The 19,715-nt window shown below is 59.9% G+C and overlaps 2 protein-coding genes across 3 annotated transcripts; one reads left to right on the plus strand and one right to left on the minus strand.

Moving 5' to 3' along the window:
- On the plus strand, positions 1-10,226 carry PRSS57 (serine protease 57). 2 transcript variants are annotated; one of them, XM_030798455.1, is made up of 5 exons: positions 1-103; positions 484-640; positions 3,598-3,742; positions 8,586-8,849; positions 9,833-10,226. In XM_030798455.1, the coding sequence occupies exons 1-5, from the start codon at positions 25-27 to the stop codon at positions 10,037-10,039; spliced, it is 852 nt and encodes a 283-aa protein (XP_030654315.1). In that variant the 5' UTR covers positions 1-24; the 3' UTR covers positions 10,040-10,226. The 2 variants fall into 2 exon arrangements, with proteins under 2 accessions (XP_030654315.1, XP_030654316.1); XM_030798456.1 differs by having other exon boundaries at positions 487-640.
- A 1,982-nt stretch (positions 10,227-12,208) lies between these two features.
- FSTL3 (follistatin like 3) lies at positions 12,209-19,009 on the minus strand. The gene is made up of 5 exons (XM_030798840.1): positions 18,771-19,009; positions 17,458-17,726; positions 14,941-15,156; positions 13,799-14,026; positions 12,209-13,709 (listed from the first exon to the last, which is right to left on the minus strand). Exons 1-5 carry the CDS (start codon positions 19,007-19,009, stop codon positions 13,639-13,641), a joined length of 1,023 nt encoding a protein of 340 aa, XP_030654700.1. The 3' UTR covers positions 12,209-13,638.
- Between the last annotated feature and the right edge of the window lie 706 nt (positions 19,010-19,715).

Consider the following 19,715-nt stretch of genomic DNA (forward strand, 5'->3'; position numbering starts at 1 on the left):
AGGGAGACGCAGCCTGCATCTGCCATGGGGCCTGGGTTGGGGGGCTGGGGACGTCCGCTGCTGACCGTGGCCACCGCCCTGATGCTGCCCATGAAGCTCCCCGGTGAGGAGCCCCCCGGGATCCCCACCCAGGCCCCCGCCATGTCCCCGTACGTGGGCCACACCCAGGACCCCCCAGTCCTGGGAGAACCCTGGGGAGAGCTCCGTCTGCTCCATCTGCCGAGCCCCCGTGGCTGCCTCTGCCGGAAATGGGTGAAAATCCGGCCAGGGTCTCTGCCCAGCCCAGCCCTGGATCTCCCGGGTTCGGGAGCCCCTCCCAGCACATCTGGGGGGCTTGTCTGGGCTCTGTCTCCAGCTCTCTGTGTCTCTGTGTCTCGAATCTCACCCCCCGTCTCTGTCTTGGCCACCCTTTCCCCCCTGCCCTGACCCCAGCCCCGTCAGCCCTTCCTCCTGCCTCGTCCTTGACTCAGGCCGTCCCTCCAGCAGGCTCCTGGGGGGCCCAGATCATCGGGGGCCATGAGGTGACCCCCCACTCCAGGCCCTACATGGCATCCGTGCGCTTCGGGGGCCAACACCACTGCGGAGGCTTCCTGCTGCAAGCCCGCTGGGTGGTCTCAGCCGCCCACTGCTTCGGCCACAGGTGAGCTCACCTGTCAGGCCCCTTCTCTCTGGACACCGTGTCCCGACATGAGGGGGACTCCAAGCTGGCGGGGGAGCTGGGGGCGCCGTGGCTCCTGCAGGAGGGGAAGTCTCAGCGGGGGCCGGATTTAAGGGGCAACAAAGGGAAAACAGGAGGAGAAGGCAGGGAGGCAGAAGCAGCACAGAAGAAGCAGCAGGTACAAGTACATATTCTGTTACTGTAACTGTCACTATGTTCTTTCTTTTTTTTTTTTTTGAGACAGTCTCGGTCCCCCAGGCTGGAGTGCAGTGGTGCAATCTCGGCTCACTGCAACCTTTGCCTCCCAGGCTCAAGCGATTCTCCAGCCTCAGCTTCCCTAGTAGCTGGGATGACAGGCACCTGCCAACAGGCCTGGCAAATTTTTGTATTTTTAGTAGAGACTGGATTTCACTATGTTGGCCAGGCTGGTCTCGAATTCCTGACCTCAAATGATCCACCTGCCTCTGCCTCCCAAAGTGCTGGGATTGCAGGTGTGAGCACCACGCCCTGCCTCGTTTTAAACATGTTGTTATAATAACTATTAAAATGTATATTGGGGCCAAGGTGGCTGGGTCCCCTCCTGCAGGAACCCCCACCAGGCAAGGGATGGGTTGGTCCTGGGCTGCGGTGTCCCCAGCTCCCCCACCAGCCTGGAGTCCCCCTCACGTTGGGACACGGTGGATTGTTTGAGGTCAGGAGTTTGAGACCAGCCTGGCCAACATGGTGAAACTCTGTCTCTACTAAAAATACGAAAATTAGGCCGGGTGCGGTGGCTCACGCCTGTAATCTCAGCACTTTGGAAGGCCAAGGTGGGAGGATCACGAGGTCAGGAGATCGAGACCATCCTGGCTAACACGGTGAAACCCCGTCTCTACTAAAAATACAAAAAAAATTAGCCGGGCTTGGTGGCGGGCGCCTGTGGTCCCAGCTACTCGGGAGGCTGAGGCAGGAGAATGGCGTGAACCCAGGAGGCAGAGCTTGCAGTGAGCCGAGATTGCACCACTGCACTCCAGCCTGGGAGACAGAGCGAGACTCTGTCTCGAAAAAAAAATACCAAAATTAGTTGGGTGTGGTAGCAAGTGGCTGTATCCCCAGCTACTCAGGAGGCTGAGGTAGGAGAATCACTTGAACCCGGGAGGTGGAGGTGGCAGTGAGCCAAGATGGCGCCATTGCACACCAGCCTGAGTGGCAGAGCCAGATTCTGTCTCAAAAGAAGAAAAAAAGAAAAGAATATTGGGTCTGGGCACAGGGACTCACATCTGTAATCCCAGGGCTTTAGGAGGCCCAGGCAGGAGGATCACTTGACTCCAGGAGTTCAAGATCAACCTGGGCAACAAAATAAAACTCCCCATCTCTACAAAAAAATACAAAAATTAGTCAGGAGTAGTGGTGTGCTTCTGTGGTCCCAGCTACTCAGGAGTTCGAGACCAGCCTGGCCAACATGGTGAAACCCCATCTCTACTAAAAGTACGAAAATTAGCCGGGCGTGGTGGTGCGTGCCTGTAGTCCTAGCTGCTTGGAGGGCAGGAGAATCACTTGAACCCGGGAGGCAGAGGTTGCAGTGAGCCGAGATCCCGCCACTGCACTCCAGCCTGGGGGACAGAGTGACACTCTGTCGAAAAAAAAAGAGTAAGTGTGGTTTTTGCCATTTAATTTTTTGTGTGCAATTACTTTTGCATAGGCTGGGCGCAGTTGCTCACGCCTGTAATCCCAGCACTTTGGGAGGCTGAGGCGGGCGGATCACAAGGTCAGGAGATCGAGGCCATCCTGGCTGACATGGCGAAACCCCATGTCTACTAAAAAAAAAATACAAAAAATTAGCTGGGCGTGGTGGCGGGCGCCTGTAGTCCCAGCTACTCAGGAGGCTGAGGAAGGAGAATGGTGCAAACCCGGGAGGCGGAGCTTGCAGTGAGCCAAGATTGCGCCACTGCACTCCAGCCTGGGCGACAGAGCAAGAATCTGTCTCAAAAGAAAATTAAAGAAATAAAAAAAAGGAGAATATTGAAATTATTGTAGTTAATATTATAATTGAAGTAGAACTTATAATAAATATAATAAGTATTATCTTTATTCTAAATATGTTTTTATAATAATGACTCAAATTAATACCACAACTATTGGAGTTAATTCTATATTGGAGGTAGGAATAATAATAAACATAATTATTAATTTATTATAATATTAAGTTGGTGGCTGGGTGCGGTGGCTCACGCCTGTAATCCCACCACTTTGGGAGGCCAAGGCAGGTGGCTCACTTGAGGTCAGGAGTTCGAGACCAGCCTGGCCAACATGGTGAAATCCCATCTCTACTGAAAATACAAAAATTAGCTGGGAGTGGTGGCACACGCCTGTAGTCTTAGCTGCTTGGAGGGCTGAGGCAGGAGAATCACCGGAACCCAGGAGGCAGAAGTTGCCGTAAGCCAAGATTACACTCTAGCCTGGGGGACAGAGTGAGACTCTGTCTCAAAAAAAAAAAAAAAAAAAAAAAGAAAGAAAGAAAGAAAGAAAGAAAAAGAATATTAAGTTGATGAAAAAGTAATTGTTTTTTTGTTTTTGGTTTTCGTTTTTTTTTTGAGACGGAGTCTCGCTCTGTCGCCCAGGCTGGAGTGCAATGGTGCGATCTTGGCTCACTGCAAGCTCCGCCTCCCGGGCTCAAGCACTTCTCCTGCCTGAGCCTCCTGAGTAGCTGGGATGACAGGCATGTGCCACCATGCTCAGCTAATTTTGTATTTTTAGTAGAGACAGGGTTTCTCCATGTTGATCAGGCTGGTCTTGAACTCCCGACCTCAGGTGATCCACCCACCTCACCCTCCCAAAGTGCTGGGATTACAGGCGTGAGCCACCGTGCCCGGCCTGGGCCTCTGTTTCATAGATGAGTGGACTGAGGCCCAGGACGGGCAGCCCTGACCCCCATCTCGCCCACCACCTCCTCCCTGCAGAGACCTCCGCACCGGCCTGGTGGTGCTGGGCGCCCATGCCCTGCGTACCCCGGAGCCCACCCAGCAGGTGTTTGGCATCGATGCTGTCACCACACACCCCAACTACCACCCCATGACCCACGCCAACGACATCTGCCTGCTGCGGGTGAGCCCCGGGGGTGGGGTGGCCCTGGGGGTGGATCTGACATATGTTTAGTTTTGAGACAGAGTCTCTCGCTCTGTCGCTCAGCCTGGAGTGCAATGGCGCGATCTTGGCTCACTGCAACCTCAACCTCCCGGGTTCAAGTGATTCTCCTGCCTTAGCCTCTCAAGTAGATGGGATTACAGGTGTGCGACACCACGCACGCCTAATTTTTGTATTTTAGTAGAGACGGGGTTTCACCATGTTGGCCAGGCTGGTCTCGAACTCCTGACCTCAAATGATCCACCTGCCTCAGCCTCCCAAAGGGCTGGGATTACAAGCGTGAGCCACTGCGCCCGGCCGACTTTTCTTTTCTTTTCTTTCTTTAGTCGGAGTCGCGAACTGTCACTGGGGCTAGAGGGCAATGGCGCCATCTGGGCTCACTGTAACCTCTGCCTCCCAGGCTCAAGTGGTTCTCCTGCCTCAGCCACCTGAGTAGCTGAGATTACAGGCACTCGCCACCAGACCTGGCTAGTTTTTTGTGTTTTTAGTAGAGATGGGGTTTCACTATGTTGGCCAGGCTGGTCTCGAACTCCTGACCCAGTGATCCACCCACCTCGGCCTCCAAAGTGTTGGGATTACAGGCATGAGCCATCGTGCCTGGCCGTTTTTTTTTTCCCAGGCTTAATTCACTTTATTTTTTGTGTATAAGACCCTATGCTGTAACCACAGCTGGAGCCTGGGTCCTCTGCACAGAGACTCTGGCGTGAGTCTTCACAAGGTGGCCAGTGAATTCCTAAAAGAGAGACTTGGGGAATATAGAGGTCGGGGGTCAGGCAGCTGTAGGTCTTAGAGAGGATATCAGAGGCGGCCTTGGCAAAGTTGCCCCGGGGCGGCAGTGCAGCCCCTGGCTAAGGTGTAGCAGTCACCGATACCAGCCATCATGAGCAGGTTCTTGGGCACAGGCACCCAGACGACGCCAGCACCCTGGGCACGGGGATGAGGGGCACCAGTACAGAGCCGCAGCGGCCTGTCACACAGGCGCCCAGACGATGCCAGCACCCCGGGCACGGGGATGAGGCGCACCAGCACAGAGCTGCAGCAGCCTGTCTCCTTGCCAGGGACGGCGTGGGGCTTGCTGATCTTGTTCCCCCCAGTAGCCTCTGTGCATGGGGACGATGGAGAACTTGGCCAGGATGACGGCCCCGCAGATGGCAGTGTCTACCTCCTTGGAGCACTCAACACCCAGACCGCCGTGGCCATTGTAGTCCCCGGTGGGAACAGACGCCTCGAACCTGGTGCGCTGGCCGGCGCGGGTCTGCTTCTGCACCGGCATAATCTCCAAAACCTCATCCTTGAGAGAGGCCCCCAGGGAAAGGTCAATGATCTCAGATGCCCTGATGGGCAGGGAGAAGAGCAGACCTCCTCCGCGGACGTGGTCTTTATGTCCGTGACCAGGCGGCCCAGCTTGGTGACAGGAGGCGTCTGCTCCTCATCCTCTGTCTTGCCTCTGTGAGCTCCACCACCCCAGCCCAGAAGCCAGTGCCGAAGCCTCGGGGGAAGCCAGCGCGGTTCCCTATCCCAGGGCCGCCCCGCTGCACCAGCGTCATCCGCTGTTTAGTGTTTTCCAGGAGAAGATGCCCTGCGCTATCTTTTTTTTCTTTTTCGGACAGAGTCTCCCTGTGTCGCCAGGCTGGAGTGCAGTGGCACGATCTCGGCTCACTGCAGCCTCTGCCTCCCAGGTTCAAGCGATTCTCCGGCCTCAGCCTCCCAAGTAGCTGGGATTACAGGCACCCGCCACCACGCCCAGCTAATTTTTGTATTTTTAGTAGAGACGGGGTTTCACCGTGTTGGCCAGGCTGGTCTCGATCTGTTGACCTCGTGATGCGCCCACCTCTGCCTCCCAACCCGGGCCTATTTTTTGAGATGGAGTCTCACTCTGGCGCCTGGGCTGGAGTGCAGCGGCATAGTCAGGGCTCACTGCAACCTCCACCTCCCGGGTTCAAGCGATTCTCCTGCCTCAGTCCCCTGAGTAGCTGGGATCACAGGGGCCCGCCACCACACCCGGTTAATTTTTGTATTTTTAGTAGAGATGGGATTTCACCGTGTTGGCCAGGCTGATCTTAACTCCAGTCCTCAAGTGATCCGCCCTACCTTGGTCTCCCAAAGTGCTGGGATCACAGGCGTGTGCCACTGTGCCAGGCGAATTTTTATATTTTTAGTAGAGACGGGGTTTCACCATGTTGCCCAGGCTGGTCTTGACCTCCTGGGCTCAGGCAATCCTCCCGCCTCAGCCCCACAAAGTGCTGGGATTACGAACCTGAGCTGCCGCGCCTGGCCTGACTTAGGTTTTAAAGACACTCGGACGTCAGGTCCCATTCCTCCTCTGCCCTGAACCCCCCAGTGGCTCCCACCTCCTTCAGGACAAATCCTCCTGGTGCCCACAGGCCCTGCTAATCCACGCCTGTCACCTCTCTGACTCAAGGCCAACAGACCTCCCGGCTGGGCCGTCCCAACCCCAGCACAGTCTCCCCTCCGAGCTCCGCACCAGCTGTGCCCAGTGCACCAATTCCCCAGACACCGCGAGCCTTTCCCCTCATGCCTTTCAAGTCTGTGCTCAAATGTTACCTTCCCAGGAGGCTGCCCTGGACCACATCCCCCCTCCCTGCAACCCTGTTCTGGCCCTGTCGTCGCCTGCTAACCCCTGGACCACCCGCTTCCTCATGCCCGCCTCCTCTGAACCTAACGGGCAGGGATTTTTTGTCACCTTTATGGCCATTTATGGCACACAGCAGGCACTCAAAGTTTATGCTGAAACGGAATGAATGTGCCTCTCAAACCCCTGCCCTGTGTGGAGAACACCAACCTTAAAGTCCCTGTGTGGGGCTGGGCGCAGTGGCTCACATCTGTAACCCCAGCACTTTGGGAGGCCGAGGCGGGTGGATCATTTGAGGTCAGGAGTTCGAAACCAGCCTGAAACCATGTCTCTACTAAAAATACAAAAATTAGCTGAGCATGGTGGTGGGTGCCTGTAATCCCAGCTACTCGGGAGGCTGAGGTAGGAGAATCACTTGAATCCAGGAGGCAGAGGTTGCAGTGAGCAGAGATCGCGCCACTGCACTCCAGCCTGGGTGACAGAGTGAGACTCCGTCTTGAAAAAAAAAAAAAAAAAAAAGTCCCTGGGTGGAGTTTTCCGGGCGGGAAGCTGCTCTTCCCACACGTGGTGCATCCGTGCAGACCTGCCTGCCCCCTCCTGCTCGAGGGACAACCCCTTCCCTGAAGCTTCCACCCAGCGTCCTCAAATTAAATTCCAGAGGCTGAGGCAGGAGAATCGCTTGAACCCGGGAGGCGGAGGTTTCAGTGAGCCGAGATTGCGCCACTGCACTCCAGCCTGGACGACAGAGCAAGACCCCGAAAAAAAAAAAAAAGGAGGAGGCAGCAAGTGCCACTGGCCAAAGCTTTTGGGTGAATTTTTCTCATCTGTGAAACCCTGAAGCCTGGAACCTGCTCTGGTTCACCGAGGCCATTGCACAGATGGGGAAACTGAGGCTGAGCGAGACATCAGGAATGTCAGGAATGCACCCAAGATGCACAAATCAGAGAACCAGAGCAAGGGATTGGAGCCGTCCTTCCCAGGACCATTAACTGAGCATCGGCTGCATGCCAAGTGCCAGGGCCAGGGCCAGAGGCCCGGTGCTGGGCCACACAGAGCCCGGGGTGTCACTCAATCTTCACTTGGTAAACCGGCCTCGACGGGCTGCAGGGAGCCCAGAGAAGACTCATGTCTTAGCCTGGGAGTCTGGGAAGACTTCCTGGAAGAGGTGGCATCCACACTGAGATGGCTGAATAGGAAAAGTGTTCCAGGCTGGGGGTCCGGTGGGAGCGGAGGTGTGTGGCAGGCCCAGGGAGTGGCCATAAATTCATCCTGCCTGACCAGAGGGGAGGCTGAGGCTGGAGAGCCCTCAGAGGCCCTGGGTGGTGAGCAAAGAGGTTTTGTCCTGAGGGCAATGCGGAGCCGTGGGAGGGCTTAGAGCAAGGAAGGAGATGGAGTTTGAAAGACTCTTTGATGCCGGGCATGGTGGCTCACTCTGTAATCCCAGCACTTTGGGAGGCTGAGGTGGGTGGATCACCGGAGGTCAGGAGTTTGAGAACAGCCTGGCCAACAGGGTGAAACCCCGTCTCTACTAAAATACCAAAATTAGCCAGGTGTGGTGGTGCACTCCTGTAATCCCAGCTGCTTGGGAGGCTGAGGCAGGAGAAATCGGTTGAACCTGGGAGGTGGAGGTTGCAGTGAGCCAAGATTGCGCCATTGCACTCCAGCCTGGGCTACAGAGCGAGACTCCGTCTCAAAAAAAAAGAAAAGAAGGCCGGGCGCAGTGGCTCACGCTTGTAATCCCAGAACTTTGGGAGGCCGAGGTGGGTGGATCACGAGGTCAGGAGATCGAGACCACAGTGAAACCCCGTCTCTACTAAAAACACAAAAAATTAGCCGGGCGTGGTGGTGGGAGCCTGTAGTCCCAGCTACTCAGAGTGGCTGAGGCAGGAGAATGGCTTGAACCCGGGAGGCAGAGCTTGCAGTGAGCCGAGATCGCGCCACTGCACTCCAGCCTGGGCGACAGAGCGAGACTCTGTCTCTAAAAAAAAAAAAGAAAAGAAAAAGACCCTTTGGGCAGCTGACGGTGACCCTGGATGCCTGAGGGGCAGGGGCCTGTGTTGGCAGAAGGAACAGGGCCTCCTGACCTGGCCTCATGGTGGCCGCCATTGATTTTGCTACACAAGGGCAGGACCAGGGGTCCCACGGATAAACTGAGGTGGGAGCGGGGGTGGGGAGGGGGACCAGTGGCCTGAACTCATGCTCTCCCTGCAGCTGAATGGCTCTGCTATCCTGGGCCCTGCAGTGGGGCTGCTGAGGCTGCCAGGGAGAAGGGCCAGGCCCCCCGCGGCCGGGACACGGTGCCAGGTGGCTGGCTGGGGCTTCGTGTCTGACTTTGAGGAGCTGCCGCCTGGACTGATGGAGGCCAAGGTCCGAGTGCTGGATCCAGACGTCTGCAACAGCTCCTGGAAGGGCCACCTGAGCCTTACCATGCTCTGCACCCGCAGTGGGGACAGCCATAGACGGGGCTTCTGCTCGGTAAGACCCCCTCCCCGCTCCACCCACTTACTGTGTGGGGAAACCAAGGCCCACAGAGAGGGTCAGGGCCAGGAAGGGCCTTGGGAACTGAGTCCCATTGATGTTGGACCAGATGGAGAAGCTGAGGCCCAGGAAAGGCAGGGAGTTGGCAAGGGTCACGCAGGGCTGCCATGTTCAGCTGTGCAGGTTGCACACTGCACAAAGAGCCACGCATTTGTGTATTTATACAAGCAGTGCTCAGGAGAGGGTAGTAACAGATCGAGAGGAAGTGGCTCCCACTCCTAAAACCTTGTCAGATAAACGAATCCCCAGGTGCCAAGGGAGACACTGGCCCTGGAGGGTCTTTTACTGCAGGCAACTTGTTTCAGCCCAGCAGCCCGAGTCCAGGAGAAACGAGACTGTCCACTTTCCCGATGCGTGACCTTGGAAAAGTCGCTTGATTTCTCTGGGCCTCTTTTTCTCCATCTGTAAAACTGCCACACTAATAGCGTCCACTTGATGGTATCGGAACGGATTCTAGATGGCAGTTAGGAGGGTAGGATGAGGGATTTTAGGGTGAGTATACGGGGAGCCCTCTCCAAGGAGAGCACCTTTGAACTGAGACTTGAAGGAATCCTTAGAAGATATGAGGAAACACACGCAAGGCAGAGAGACCCGTTAGTAGAGGGCTGCCGTGTACAGCTGTGCGGGTTGTGCACTGCCCAAAACACTGCAGACTCGAATGTTTACACAGGCAGCATCCAGCACAGGGCAGGAACAGGTCTCCAGGCTATGCAAAGGCTGGAGCACTGAGGAGGCTCAGCGGGGAGGGCAGAGAAGTGGGTGGGGGCTGGGTCCTCAGGGCCCGGAGGGGAGAAATGAATTTATTTTTTCCTTGGAGAGCAGCAGGGAGCCACAGAGGGTGCTGAGGCAGGGAGGGCAGTGGTGAGATGTGCCTGCAGCAGCTCGCAGAGGCCCTGACCTCACCTCTCCTTTCACTCCAGGCCGACTCCGGGGGGCCCCTGGTGTGCAGGAACCGGGCTCACGGCCTCGTTTCCTTCTCGGGCCTCTGGTGCGGCGACCCCAAGACCCCCGACGTGTACACGCAGGTGTCTGCCTTTGTGGCCTGGATCTGGGACGTGGTTCGGCGGAGCAGCCCCCAGCCCGGCCCCCTGCCTGGGACCACCAGGCCCCCAGGAGGAGCCGCCTGAGCCACAGCCTTGCGGCATGCAAATGAGACGGCCACTCCAGGCCTGGAATGTTCCGTGGCTGGGGCAGGGGGTACGTGGGGCCCCACGGGAGACCTGATGTTCAGGGTTGGGGTGGGACGGGCAGCGGTGGGGGACACCCATTCCACATGCAAAGGGCAGAATCAAACCCAGTAAAATGTTAACTGACTTCCAGCCTCACCCGCGGGCGGTCAGCTGCAGGGTCCACCGGCATTCGTGTCGCGGCTCCGTCCGTGCCCCTTTCCACCTTCCCATGCCCCCCACCGTGAACCCCTCTGGGTCTACCCCCGCGCCCCTGCAACCCACACTCCTACAGCCTCCCCCCTGGAATGCCGTTCCTCCACCTCCCTCCAGCCGCCTAACCGCACCGCAGGCGAGTAGGCTGGGAAACGCAGGCTAGGAAGCCCTGAGCTCCCTCTGCAGGGCGTGGGGGCTGCTGGACACCAGTGCGGGCTCGCGCCGGCCGCGCCGAGGAATCCCAAGAGGGTCTGGCCGCACATCAAGCCTCGTGTTCATCCTCTGAAAACCAGAGAATAGCGCGGGGTGCACAGCAAGTCCCAGCTGATGGTATTGTCACAGTTTGTTACTGTGGTTTTTTTTTTAGTTTTAGATTTTATTTTCTTTATTATTATTTTATTTTATTTTTTATTTTTATTTATTTATTTATTTTTTGAGACGGAGTCTTGCTGTGTCGCCCAGGCTGGAGTGCAGTGGCGCGATCTCGGCTCACTGCAAGCTCTGCCTCCCGGGTTCACGCCATTCTCCTGCCTCAGCCTCCTGAGTAGCTGGGACTACAAGCGCCCGCCACCACGCCTGGCTAATTTTTTGTATCTTTAGTAGAAATGGGGTTTCACCATGTTGGCCAGGATGGTCTCGATCTCTTGAGCTTGTGATCTGCTTGCCTTGGCCTCCTAAAGTGCTGGGATTACAGGCGTGAGCCACCGCGCCCCGCCTTTTTATTGTTATTATTATTATTATTATTTTGAGACAGTCTCACTCTGTCACCCAGGCTGGAGTCCAGCGGTGGGATCTCGGCTCACTGCAACCTCTGCCTCCTGGGTTCAAGCGATTCTCCCGCCTCACCCTCCCGTGTAGCTGGGACTACAGGTGCATGACACCACACCTGGCTAATTTTTGTGTATATATATATATATATATATTTTTTTTTTTTTTTTTTTTTTTGAGATGGAGTCGTGCTCTGTCACCCAGGCTGGAGTTTAGTGGCATGATCTCAGCTCACTGCAACCTCTGCCTCCTAGGTTCAAGCAATTCTCCTGTCTCAGCCTCCTGAGTAGCTGGGATTACAGGCGCCTGCCACTAGACCCGGCTAATTTTTGTATTTTTAGTAGAGACAAGGTTTCACCATGTTGGCCAGGCTGGTCTCGAACTCCTGACCTCATGATTCGCCTGCCTCGGCCTCCCAAAGTGCTGGGATTACAGGCACGAACCACCACGCCTGGCCAATTATGCTCTTATTATTATTTTAGAAACAGAGCCTCACTCTGTCACCCAGGCTGGAGTGCAGTGGCGCCATCACAGCTCACTGCAGCCTTGACATCCTGGGCTCAAGCCATCTTCCCACCTCAGCCTCCTGAGTAGCTGGGACCACAGGAGCATGTGACCTTGCCTGCGTCTTTTTTTTTTTTTTTTGTAGAGACTGGGGTCTCACTATGTTGCCCAGGCTGGTCTGGAACCCCTGGCCTCAAGTGACCCGCCCGCCTTGGCCTCCCAAAGTACTGAGATTACAGGGGCGAGCTACCCCGCCCCGGCCCTAATCCTGCTATTATTATTACTGCTATTGTTACGCCCAAGTCCTTCAAGGCCGGGCCTCCATTTCTGGGCCCCAAGCCAGCTGGTGTCTTAGGGCTGCCCTAAGCCATCTTGTCTATCCTGTGTGCCCTCCCAAAAGGCCTCTTTTCTCTCCCTCCCCTCCCGCACTGCCTCAGCGCCTCCCGGGTTTGTCCACTGCCTGGGGAGGCACTGAGGCCCAGAGTCAGCCAGAGGCTGCCCAAGGACTAATGCTGGGTCTCTCTTCCGGTGCCTCCAGAGCGCCCATGCAGCACCCCAGGCCCCAGGCTGCCCATCCCACAGCCGCGGAGATGGCCTGAAGCCTTGAGAGAGGAGACAAACTGAGGCCTGGACACCCCAAAGTGGCTTCTTTGAGTCTTTATTTCTTTGGTGAGGCAGGGCCCCAGGGTGGGGTGGGCTGCCTGGCTGAGGCACCCTTAGACCCACCAGCCCAGGGGCACTTTTCTGGGCACCACAGGTAAGGCACTGCCTGGGGGCTGGAGGAGGCTGGAGGAGGATGACCAAGCTCCCCACACTCCACCCCAGACCCGGGAAGCTGGATATCCTCCACGTTGTCCCCACCCCTTAGCTGGTCTGAGGCCCTGGTTTACACGCAGGCACAGGTAGGCGATTCTGAGCGTCAACCCTGATGGAGGGGAGGGTGAGCCGTCGTGGGAGGACTGGCCCAAGACCAGCACCTGGCTGGTGTCGCCAGCCCCGGCTGCACTGGTGGGTGAGGCAGGTCTGGCTGGAGTCTGGGTCTGCAGGCCTGGCCGGGGCGGGCTGTGGAGGACCGAGGAGCCCTGGGTGTGAACCCCACTGTGGAGGCAGCAGGGTGCTGCTGGGACACCCGGCCCCAGGACTCCAGATGTCACACATGCGTGAGTCTTGGAGTCTACACACCCCTCGGGGCCAGTGGGTGAGCAGGGGCCCGTGGTCCCCGCCAGAGCCCCCCAAAGGGGACTTGGCTCCGCCGGACACGGTGCCCTGCTCTGAGCTGCTGCTGGCTGCTCCACGTCTGAGACCACACAATGTCGCCTCATGAACTGATGTGGACAGCAGCAGGGGAGGCGCTGGGTGGTTCTGTGGCCAAGCACAGCCCGTATCAGGAGCACAGGCTGTGCCCTTTCCCAGGGGGCACACTGGGCGTTTCTCAATAGCCTTCACAGGACACGAAGGGGCACACAGAGGCAGTGGGGAAGCTGGAGTTCTTGGGCTGGCAGGGAACAGTGGCAGCCTTCTTGGCTTTCATGAAGGGCCTGGCTTGCTGGGCTAAGGTCACAGTGTTCTGAGGTCCCCACACGAACTCAGACTAGACCCTCCGTACACACCCAGGCTAGACCGTCCTTACTCACCCAGGCTAGACCCTCCGAACTCACCCAGGCTACACCCTCCGTACACACCCAGGCTACACCCTCCGTACACACCCAGGCTAGACCCTCCGTATACACCCAGGCTAGACCTCCTCTGCTCCTCCTGGCCTGAGCCCAAGGCCCCTGTTCTAGGAGGCTTGGGGCTGAGAAAAGCAGTCATGCCTCTTCAGGAATTACCAGCAGGGAATGCCCAGCCCTCTTTATAGTAGCAATAATTAATAGGTTTATCCCCAAAGGAGTGGAAGTGTGGAGTTCCTCAGTCCTTCCAGGATATCGTCAGGGAGGTTCTGGGATCCCCAAGTGGTCCGAATCCAGGCTCTAGGGAGTGTCCGTGGGATATAAATTAGACTCTGCTGTGGCAATAAATAATAGGGGGTGGTGGGGGGCCTCGGGCACCAGGCCCAGGCCTGTCCTGCAGGCTCACACGAAGTTCTCCTCCTCTTCTGCCGACTCACCATCTGGCGGCTCCTCAGGGGTGTCTGCAAGGGTGCCTGCAAGGGTCGATAAGAGCATTGAGGGCGCAGGGCAGGGGGTTCTCCGGCCCCCAGGACAGGCCTGTGCCCCCGCCCTGCGTCTGCACCTGCGCAGCTGCCCGCGTGGCGCACGCCGATGGAGCGGCCCAGGAAGCAGGTGGCCCGGCGCATGTGGCACGAGGAGATGTAGGTGACGTTGTTGTTGCCGCAAAGCTCCTGGCCGGGGCTGGAGGGCACAGGGCAGGGCGCCGCCCGACACACCACGCAGTGGGCGCTGCCCGTCTGGTCCACGACGCACGACTGTGGCCGCGGGCACACCACGTGCTCACAGGACTCTGCAGGCCGGGTGCCAGGGGCAGTTCAGGGGACATCTCGCTGAGAACCCCCGCAGGGCTCTTGGCCCCAAGACCCACCCTTAACTCCCAAGATGCGAAAACCCTCTGGTAGAAGACACAATCCCCGCCCCCCGTGAGCCCCCCTCCCCCCCCGTGAGCCCCCCTCCCCCCCCCCGTGAGCCCCCCTCCCCCCCCGTGAGCCCCCCTCCCCCCCCGTGAGCCCCCTCTCCATTCCACCCCTCAGGCTCCACCCACAAGCCCTGCCCTTCCCATTGTACCCAGGAGCCACACCTCTTTCGTGAGCTTCCGCCCCTTATTCTACCCAAAGCCCCGCCCATCCTCGACTGCGGGGCCGCCCACCCAAACTCCACCCACAAGTCCCCGCCCATCCCCACCCAGGAACCAGCCCCAGCCAAGAGCCCCGCCCCTTACGTGACCCAGTCTCACCCCCTGGTTCCATCATGCCCCTCTGGTTACACCCACAAGCCCCTCTCTGAGTCACGCTCCGGCTCTGACCATGCCACATACCTCTTGCCCAATGTGAGCCCCAGAGGCCCACTACTTCCCAAATCCCAACCCTACAAAAGACTCTATCCCCTGATACTCCCTCGGAAGTATGAAGACGCCCTTAATTAGGCCCCCACGACCCATGTGACCTGTACTGGGCTGGAGGCCCCGCCCCTACGCCCTGAGGCAGCGGCCCCGCCCCTCCAGCAGGCCCCGCCCCCGGAGGCCGGGCCGTCACGCAGGCCTCGCCCTCACGCATTGCGGTAGCAGCCCCGGTACGTCACGCTCAGGTCCGGGTGGCCCCGCCCCAGGCCCCGCCCCCACCTACTGCGGCAGCAGCCTCGATGCATGACGCGCAGGTCCGGTAGGTCCCGCCCCGCCCCTCCACAGACCCCGCCCCCACGTACTGCGGCATTGGCCCCGGTACATGACGCTCAGGTCCGGGTGGCCGCGGCAGCGCGCGGCGCGCAGCTCGCACTCGTCGCGGTAGGTGGCGCCGTCTGAGCCGCAGACCTGCAGCCGCGCCGGGAGCCCCGAGCAGTCGGGCGCGCACTCGCAGCGCGGGCGGCCCCCCAGCATGAGACACGCCTTGCCCGGGCCGCACTCCACGTCGTCGCACGAATCTGCGGACACAGGACACGCGCGTGGGGCCGGGAGCGGGAGGTGCCCGGGCGTGGGGCCGCGCGAAGGCCTCGGGGCCCCTCCCTGCGCCCCTTCTGCAGGGCGGAGGCGGGGGCGCCGTCCCAGGACAGGGTCAGCCGGAGTCGGGGCCCTCGGGTTCCCAGGGGCAGGGCTCAGGGTCGGGGCGCGGGACCGGTGGGGCCGAGGTCCGGGCTCCGCCTGCGCTGGGGGGGCGGGGGCTGGGCTCGGTGCGCGCGGGCCGGGGGTGGTCTCTGCCCGGAATCGGGGTCCGACGGAGCTACGCAGCCCCGGGCCGCTCCTCCTTGCGGCTGGCTGACGTCTGCTCCCGATGCACGCGCCCTTCTGGGAAGGCCGGAGGGGCCCCAGCTGCGTCAGCCTGGGGTGTTCCGCCCTTGCCAGGCGCGAGTCTGGGGCTGCCAGGACCTTCCCCCAGGAGGCGTCGGGGAGGGCGGGGCGCTGGACGCCCCTCCTGGCCTGAGGAGCGATTCCAGGGCAGGGAGCCCCCCACAGCGCTAGGCCCCTGCACCAGGAGCTGCCCCGCAGCCCCACTGCTCAGACAGGGATACTGAGGTCCTGCTGGGGAAACTCTCTCTGGGGTCCCCGCCCCCGCCTTTAATGTGAATGCTCATCGCCTCCTCCCAAGGCTTATCGCATCCTCCCGTCATCATTTTACAGATGGGGAAACTGAGGCCAGGTCGCAGCTATGAGTGCAGGGGCCCAAGCACCTCAGTTTGAAAGCTGCGGCCAGGACCCAGATGACCAATCCCCTTTCTGTTGTCTGGGGGTCTGATGGGGCCTCTGAACACAGCTGTTGAGTTTATGTGCCAGCCTCAGTTTCTCTGTGTGTAAAGTGGGGCTGACGGGGGAGCCCCACTTCCAAGGCAGGCACTCCTTAGAGGATGGCCAGCGTCCCCCACGCAGCCCTTGCAGGGCATGTGGGTCGCACCTGGGCGTCCCCGGCACAGCGGCTCACAGGCACATCTGGAAATGCTCGGCCAGGGTGGCTTTTATGCAAGCGAGAACGGAAGGGGGCCTGAGTTCTGTCCCCAGCACCAGATGAGGTTGGGGGTGGGGGGTCCTGGGCCGTCTCATGCCCAGGCCAGGCACTTTTTGAAGTCTGTCCTCCTCCCAGAAGCCAGAGGGGGTCTGGAGGGAGCAGGGGTATGTGGCAGTGAGTTCAGGACCACCCAGCCAGGCTGATCTGGGATTAATCACATCTCAGCGGCCAGCAGAGTTCCTCAGCCTGGCCTTCAGGTCTGCAGCCCTCAGCTCCAGCTTCCCCTTGGCTCCTCTGCCTGACCCTACCCACCAGGACCTAACCTCAAGCCATGTTCTCTCCTGATCCACTCTCCCATATCGGCCCCATCTGGCAAACTCCTAGACATCCCCCAACACCCCAGCTCTAATGCCCACCTCCTTCAAGTTGTGCCCCAACAGGCCAGGTATGGTGACTCACGCCTGTAATCCCAGCGCTTTGGGAGGCCAAGGCTGGCAGATCACTTGAGGTCAGGAGTTTGAGACCAGCCTGGCCAATGTGGTGAAACCTTGTGTCTACCAGGGTTAAACATAAAAATTAGCCAGGCGTGGGGGTTTGCGCCTGCAGTCCCAGCCACTGGGGAGGCTGAGGAAAGAGAATCGCTTGAACCTGGGAGGCCGAGGTTGCAGTGAGCCGAGATCCCACCACTGCACTCCAGCCTGGGTGACAGAGTGAGGCTCCGTCTCAAAAAAACAAAACAAAACAAAACAAAAAAGCCATCATCCTCCAGTGTGGAGAATCTATCTTATTCATTCGTTCTGCGCCACTCACCAAGAGCCCCTAGTCTGATGTGGAAGGCATCGTCTCAAAACAGGGTCCCGAGGCAAATGCTTGTTAAACATGCAGCTGTAACCCCACCGCAAACCTGGGAGTCTGCAGTGAAGGTCCCTGGTGTGGACATTTGGGGACATGGGCCAGAATGGCAAACCCACCTTCCCAGGAGCTAGGTGCAAGCCAGACATTTATCCACCAGGTGGGAAGAGCCGCCCAGGCAGAGAGCTCAGCCCCAGCAAAGGCTGGAGCCACGTGATGAGTCCTCAGCGTCTCTTCCTGAGTCCTGAGCTGCAAGAGGCTGAAGCCTGGGAACCGGGAAGTCCCCCTAGTCCCTCTCTGAGGCTGGGATCCCCCTGCAGCCTCTTACATACCCCTGTGACGGGCTCAGTCCCGGATGTTCGGCCCTCGACCACCATGACTGTGGCTGGTCCTGAGCTGAGATGCCTGCCCTGCTTCTGGCCTGAGGTCTCACCTTTGCAGGGAAGGCAGTGGACAAGGCCCAAGAAGCCGAGGAGGTTGATCTTGTTCCCCCGGTGGGTGAGGTTGGACCAGGCGGTGTCAATGTTGCCGGAGGCACAGCACTCGGCCCGGGTGACATCAGTCTGGAGCACCAGGCTGCAGGTGGCGTCCTCGCCCTGCTGGAGCCAGCAAACGCCACCTGCGGGCCAGGGGACGGGGTGCTCTCCTGGGCCACTCCTGACACCCAGCTTCTGACCCGCCCACAGATGCGTGCAGGTGGTGCTGAGTGGTTACGCACAGGATGATCTACCCCAACCCAGGAAGAAGGGGCAGAAAACCACATGGGTGTCCCCACCCTGGCTCCAGAACCCCGGAGATGTCTCCTCCCCTCTGAGCTCCATGCGCCCCCCCCCCCCACAGCCTTACCACCAACCCCCAACCATCCCAGGAGGTCCCTTCCCGTTCCCTCCAAGCACCCGGGCCAGGGGCTGGCACCCTGCCCAACCCCTCAAACACCACCAAACGCCAGGCACGGGGCATGTCAGGGTCAGCAGGCCCTGGAGCCGCTTCTCCCGCCTCTGCCCTCTGTCTAGACAGCACCCGAGGGCGAGGGCACGCGGAGCCCCGCGCCTGGCAGCCCCCCCACTGCCTGGCCCGCCTCTTACTCACTCCAACTTGGGAACATTCCCCTTGCATGAGCTCACTGTCTCCCCAGGGACGTGGCCTTCGGGGAGGGGGCTCTGCTCTCCCTTTGGCGCAGGGCTGGGGTGGGGTGGGGCTGCAGGGATGGGGCTGGGGAGCCAGAGAGCCCCCAATTTCTTCCCCCGTCCCTGGGGGCAGGAATGGCCACAGCCCCCATCCCAGAGTGCTTGCTGGTTCACAGACACTGCCAGGGACCAGCTTGGGGAACGCAGCACCTTGGCACTCATAGGAGGGGAAACTGAGGCCAGGAGTGGGGCCGTCTCCTGCCTGGCGCCTCCTGGCAAGTCCCAGGTGTGAGAATCCATGCCCTCTCTACCCAGGACCCGGGAAAGCTCTCAGCCCCAGCTGGAGGGCCTGGCTCCAGACACCCAGCACTGCCTCTCAGGGCACTAGGACCGACCCAGATGGTCACGGCTAGAACCCTGGCTTTGCCTCCTACAGGCTGTGTGACCCTGAGCCTCAGTTTCCCCATCTGGAAGACGGAGAGGAAGAGAGCTCCGGCACCATTGGGATGGCACAGGTTCAGGGAGAGGAGAGGTAGACGCTAAGCGCTCAATAAATGTCAGCGGTTATTGCGATTAGAAACCTCTACTCTGCTGACCTCTTGGTGACCCCCCTTCAGACCTTCCCGGCTCCAGCTTGCGCTGGACACCGCCCTCGCCCCCGCCGCCGCCGCGCCCCCCGAGGTCTCCCGGGCCGCATTCCGGGTAGCCCCACGTGGGTGGCCCGCCCCGCCCGCCCCTCTGGCCGCCCCACTCACCGGGCGCGGGGTCCCCCGAGCCCATGGAGCCCACGAAGCCCACAGCCCAAGCCAGGGCCCCCCAGGGCAGAGGCCAGAGTGGCCCTGGCGCCCCGGGACGCATGGTGAACGCAGAGACGGCAGCGGTACCGACTTCCCAGCGCGCGGCCGGCGCTCCCTATAAAGGTCCCGCGGGCCGCGGGCGGGGCGGGGCGCGGGGCGGGGCGCGGCGGGGGCGGGGCGGGGGCGAGGCCGTGTCCCGCGCGGGGTGGGCAGGCGCCGGGCCTGGCCGCTGCGGGGGGCAGCTGGGGGCGCGCGCCCGGGTCCCCTTCTGGAGCCGGAGAATGCATGTGGGGAGATGTGGCTGGACCCAGGGTGGAACCAGGACAGGGGTGTGGGTTCGAGGTGGTGGCAGCGTTTGGGGTGGATCGAGGGGCCGCCTCCGGGAGTCCAAGTGGGTTTGGGGGTCTTCAGTTGCAGGGGTGGCGGTGAGGTAACGGGGACCCACGAGGAGCACGTCTGTGGATCCCTGTATCCCGTTCCTGTGATTTGCATGTGGTCATTTTCACGGTCCAAGTGTGGTCTGAGCCCGCCGACCCGGCCTCCTTGGTCCCAACCCGCCCCACACACCCAAAACCTCAGCTGGGTATGGTTCCCTGCTCACAGCGCAGGCCGCCCACCCGTCCACCTGGCCGCTGGAGCCGGCCTGTGGGTGGGGAGAGCTTGGGTGTGGGACAGAATGGGGTGCGGCCGGGACAGACCCAGAGACACAGCTCCTTCCAGCATCGCGGACAACAGCAGGCCTCGCCCAGCCAAGGCCCCCAGGGAGG

This window comes from Nomascus leucogenys, chromosome 18 (genome assembly GCF_006542625.1).
Source record: "Nomascus leucogenys isolate Asia chromosome 18, Asia_NLE_v1, whole genome shotgun sequence".
Taxonomy (NCBI): domain Eukaryota; kingdom Metazoa; phylum Chordata; class Mammalia; order Primates; family Hylobatidae; genus Nomascus; species Nomascus leucogenys.

Excerpts from the sequence above, each read along its gene's own strand:
- PRSS57 (XM_030798455.1), top strand. The coding sequence starts at position 25 with ATGGGGCCTGGGTTGGGGGGCTGGGGACGTCCGCTGCTGACCGTGGCC. Across the intron at positions 641-3,597 it reads GCCCACTGCTTCGGCCACAG|AGACCTCCGCACCGGCCTGG; the intron begins GTGAGCTCACCT and ends TCCTCCCTGCAG. Across the intron at positions 3,743-8,585 it reads ACGACATCTGCCTGCTGCGG|CTGAATGGCTCTGCTATCCT; the intron begins GTGAGCCCCGGG and ends CTCTCCCTGCAG.
- FSTL3 (XM_030798840.1), bottom strand. The coding sequence starts at position 19,009 with ATGCGTCCCGGGGCGCCAGGGCCACTCTGGCCTCTGCCCTGGGGGGCC. Across the intron at positions 15,157-17,457 it reads CCACTGCCTTCCCTGCAAAG|ATTCGTGCGACGACGTGGAG; the intron begins GTGAGACCTCAG and ends CTGTGTCCGCAG. Across the intron at positions 13,710-13,798 it reads CCACGCGGGCAGCTGCGCAG|GCACCCTTGCAGACACCCCT; the intron begins GTGCAGACGCAG and ends CGACCCTTGCAG.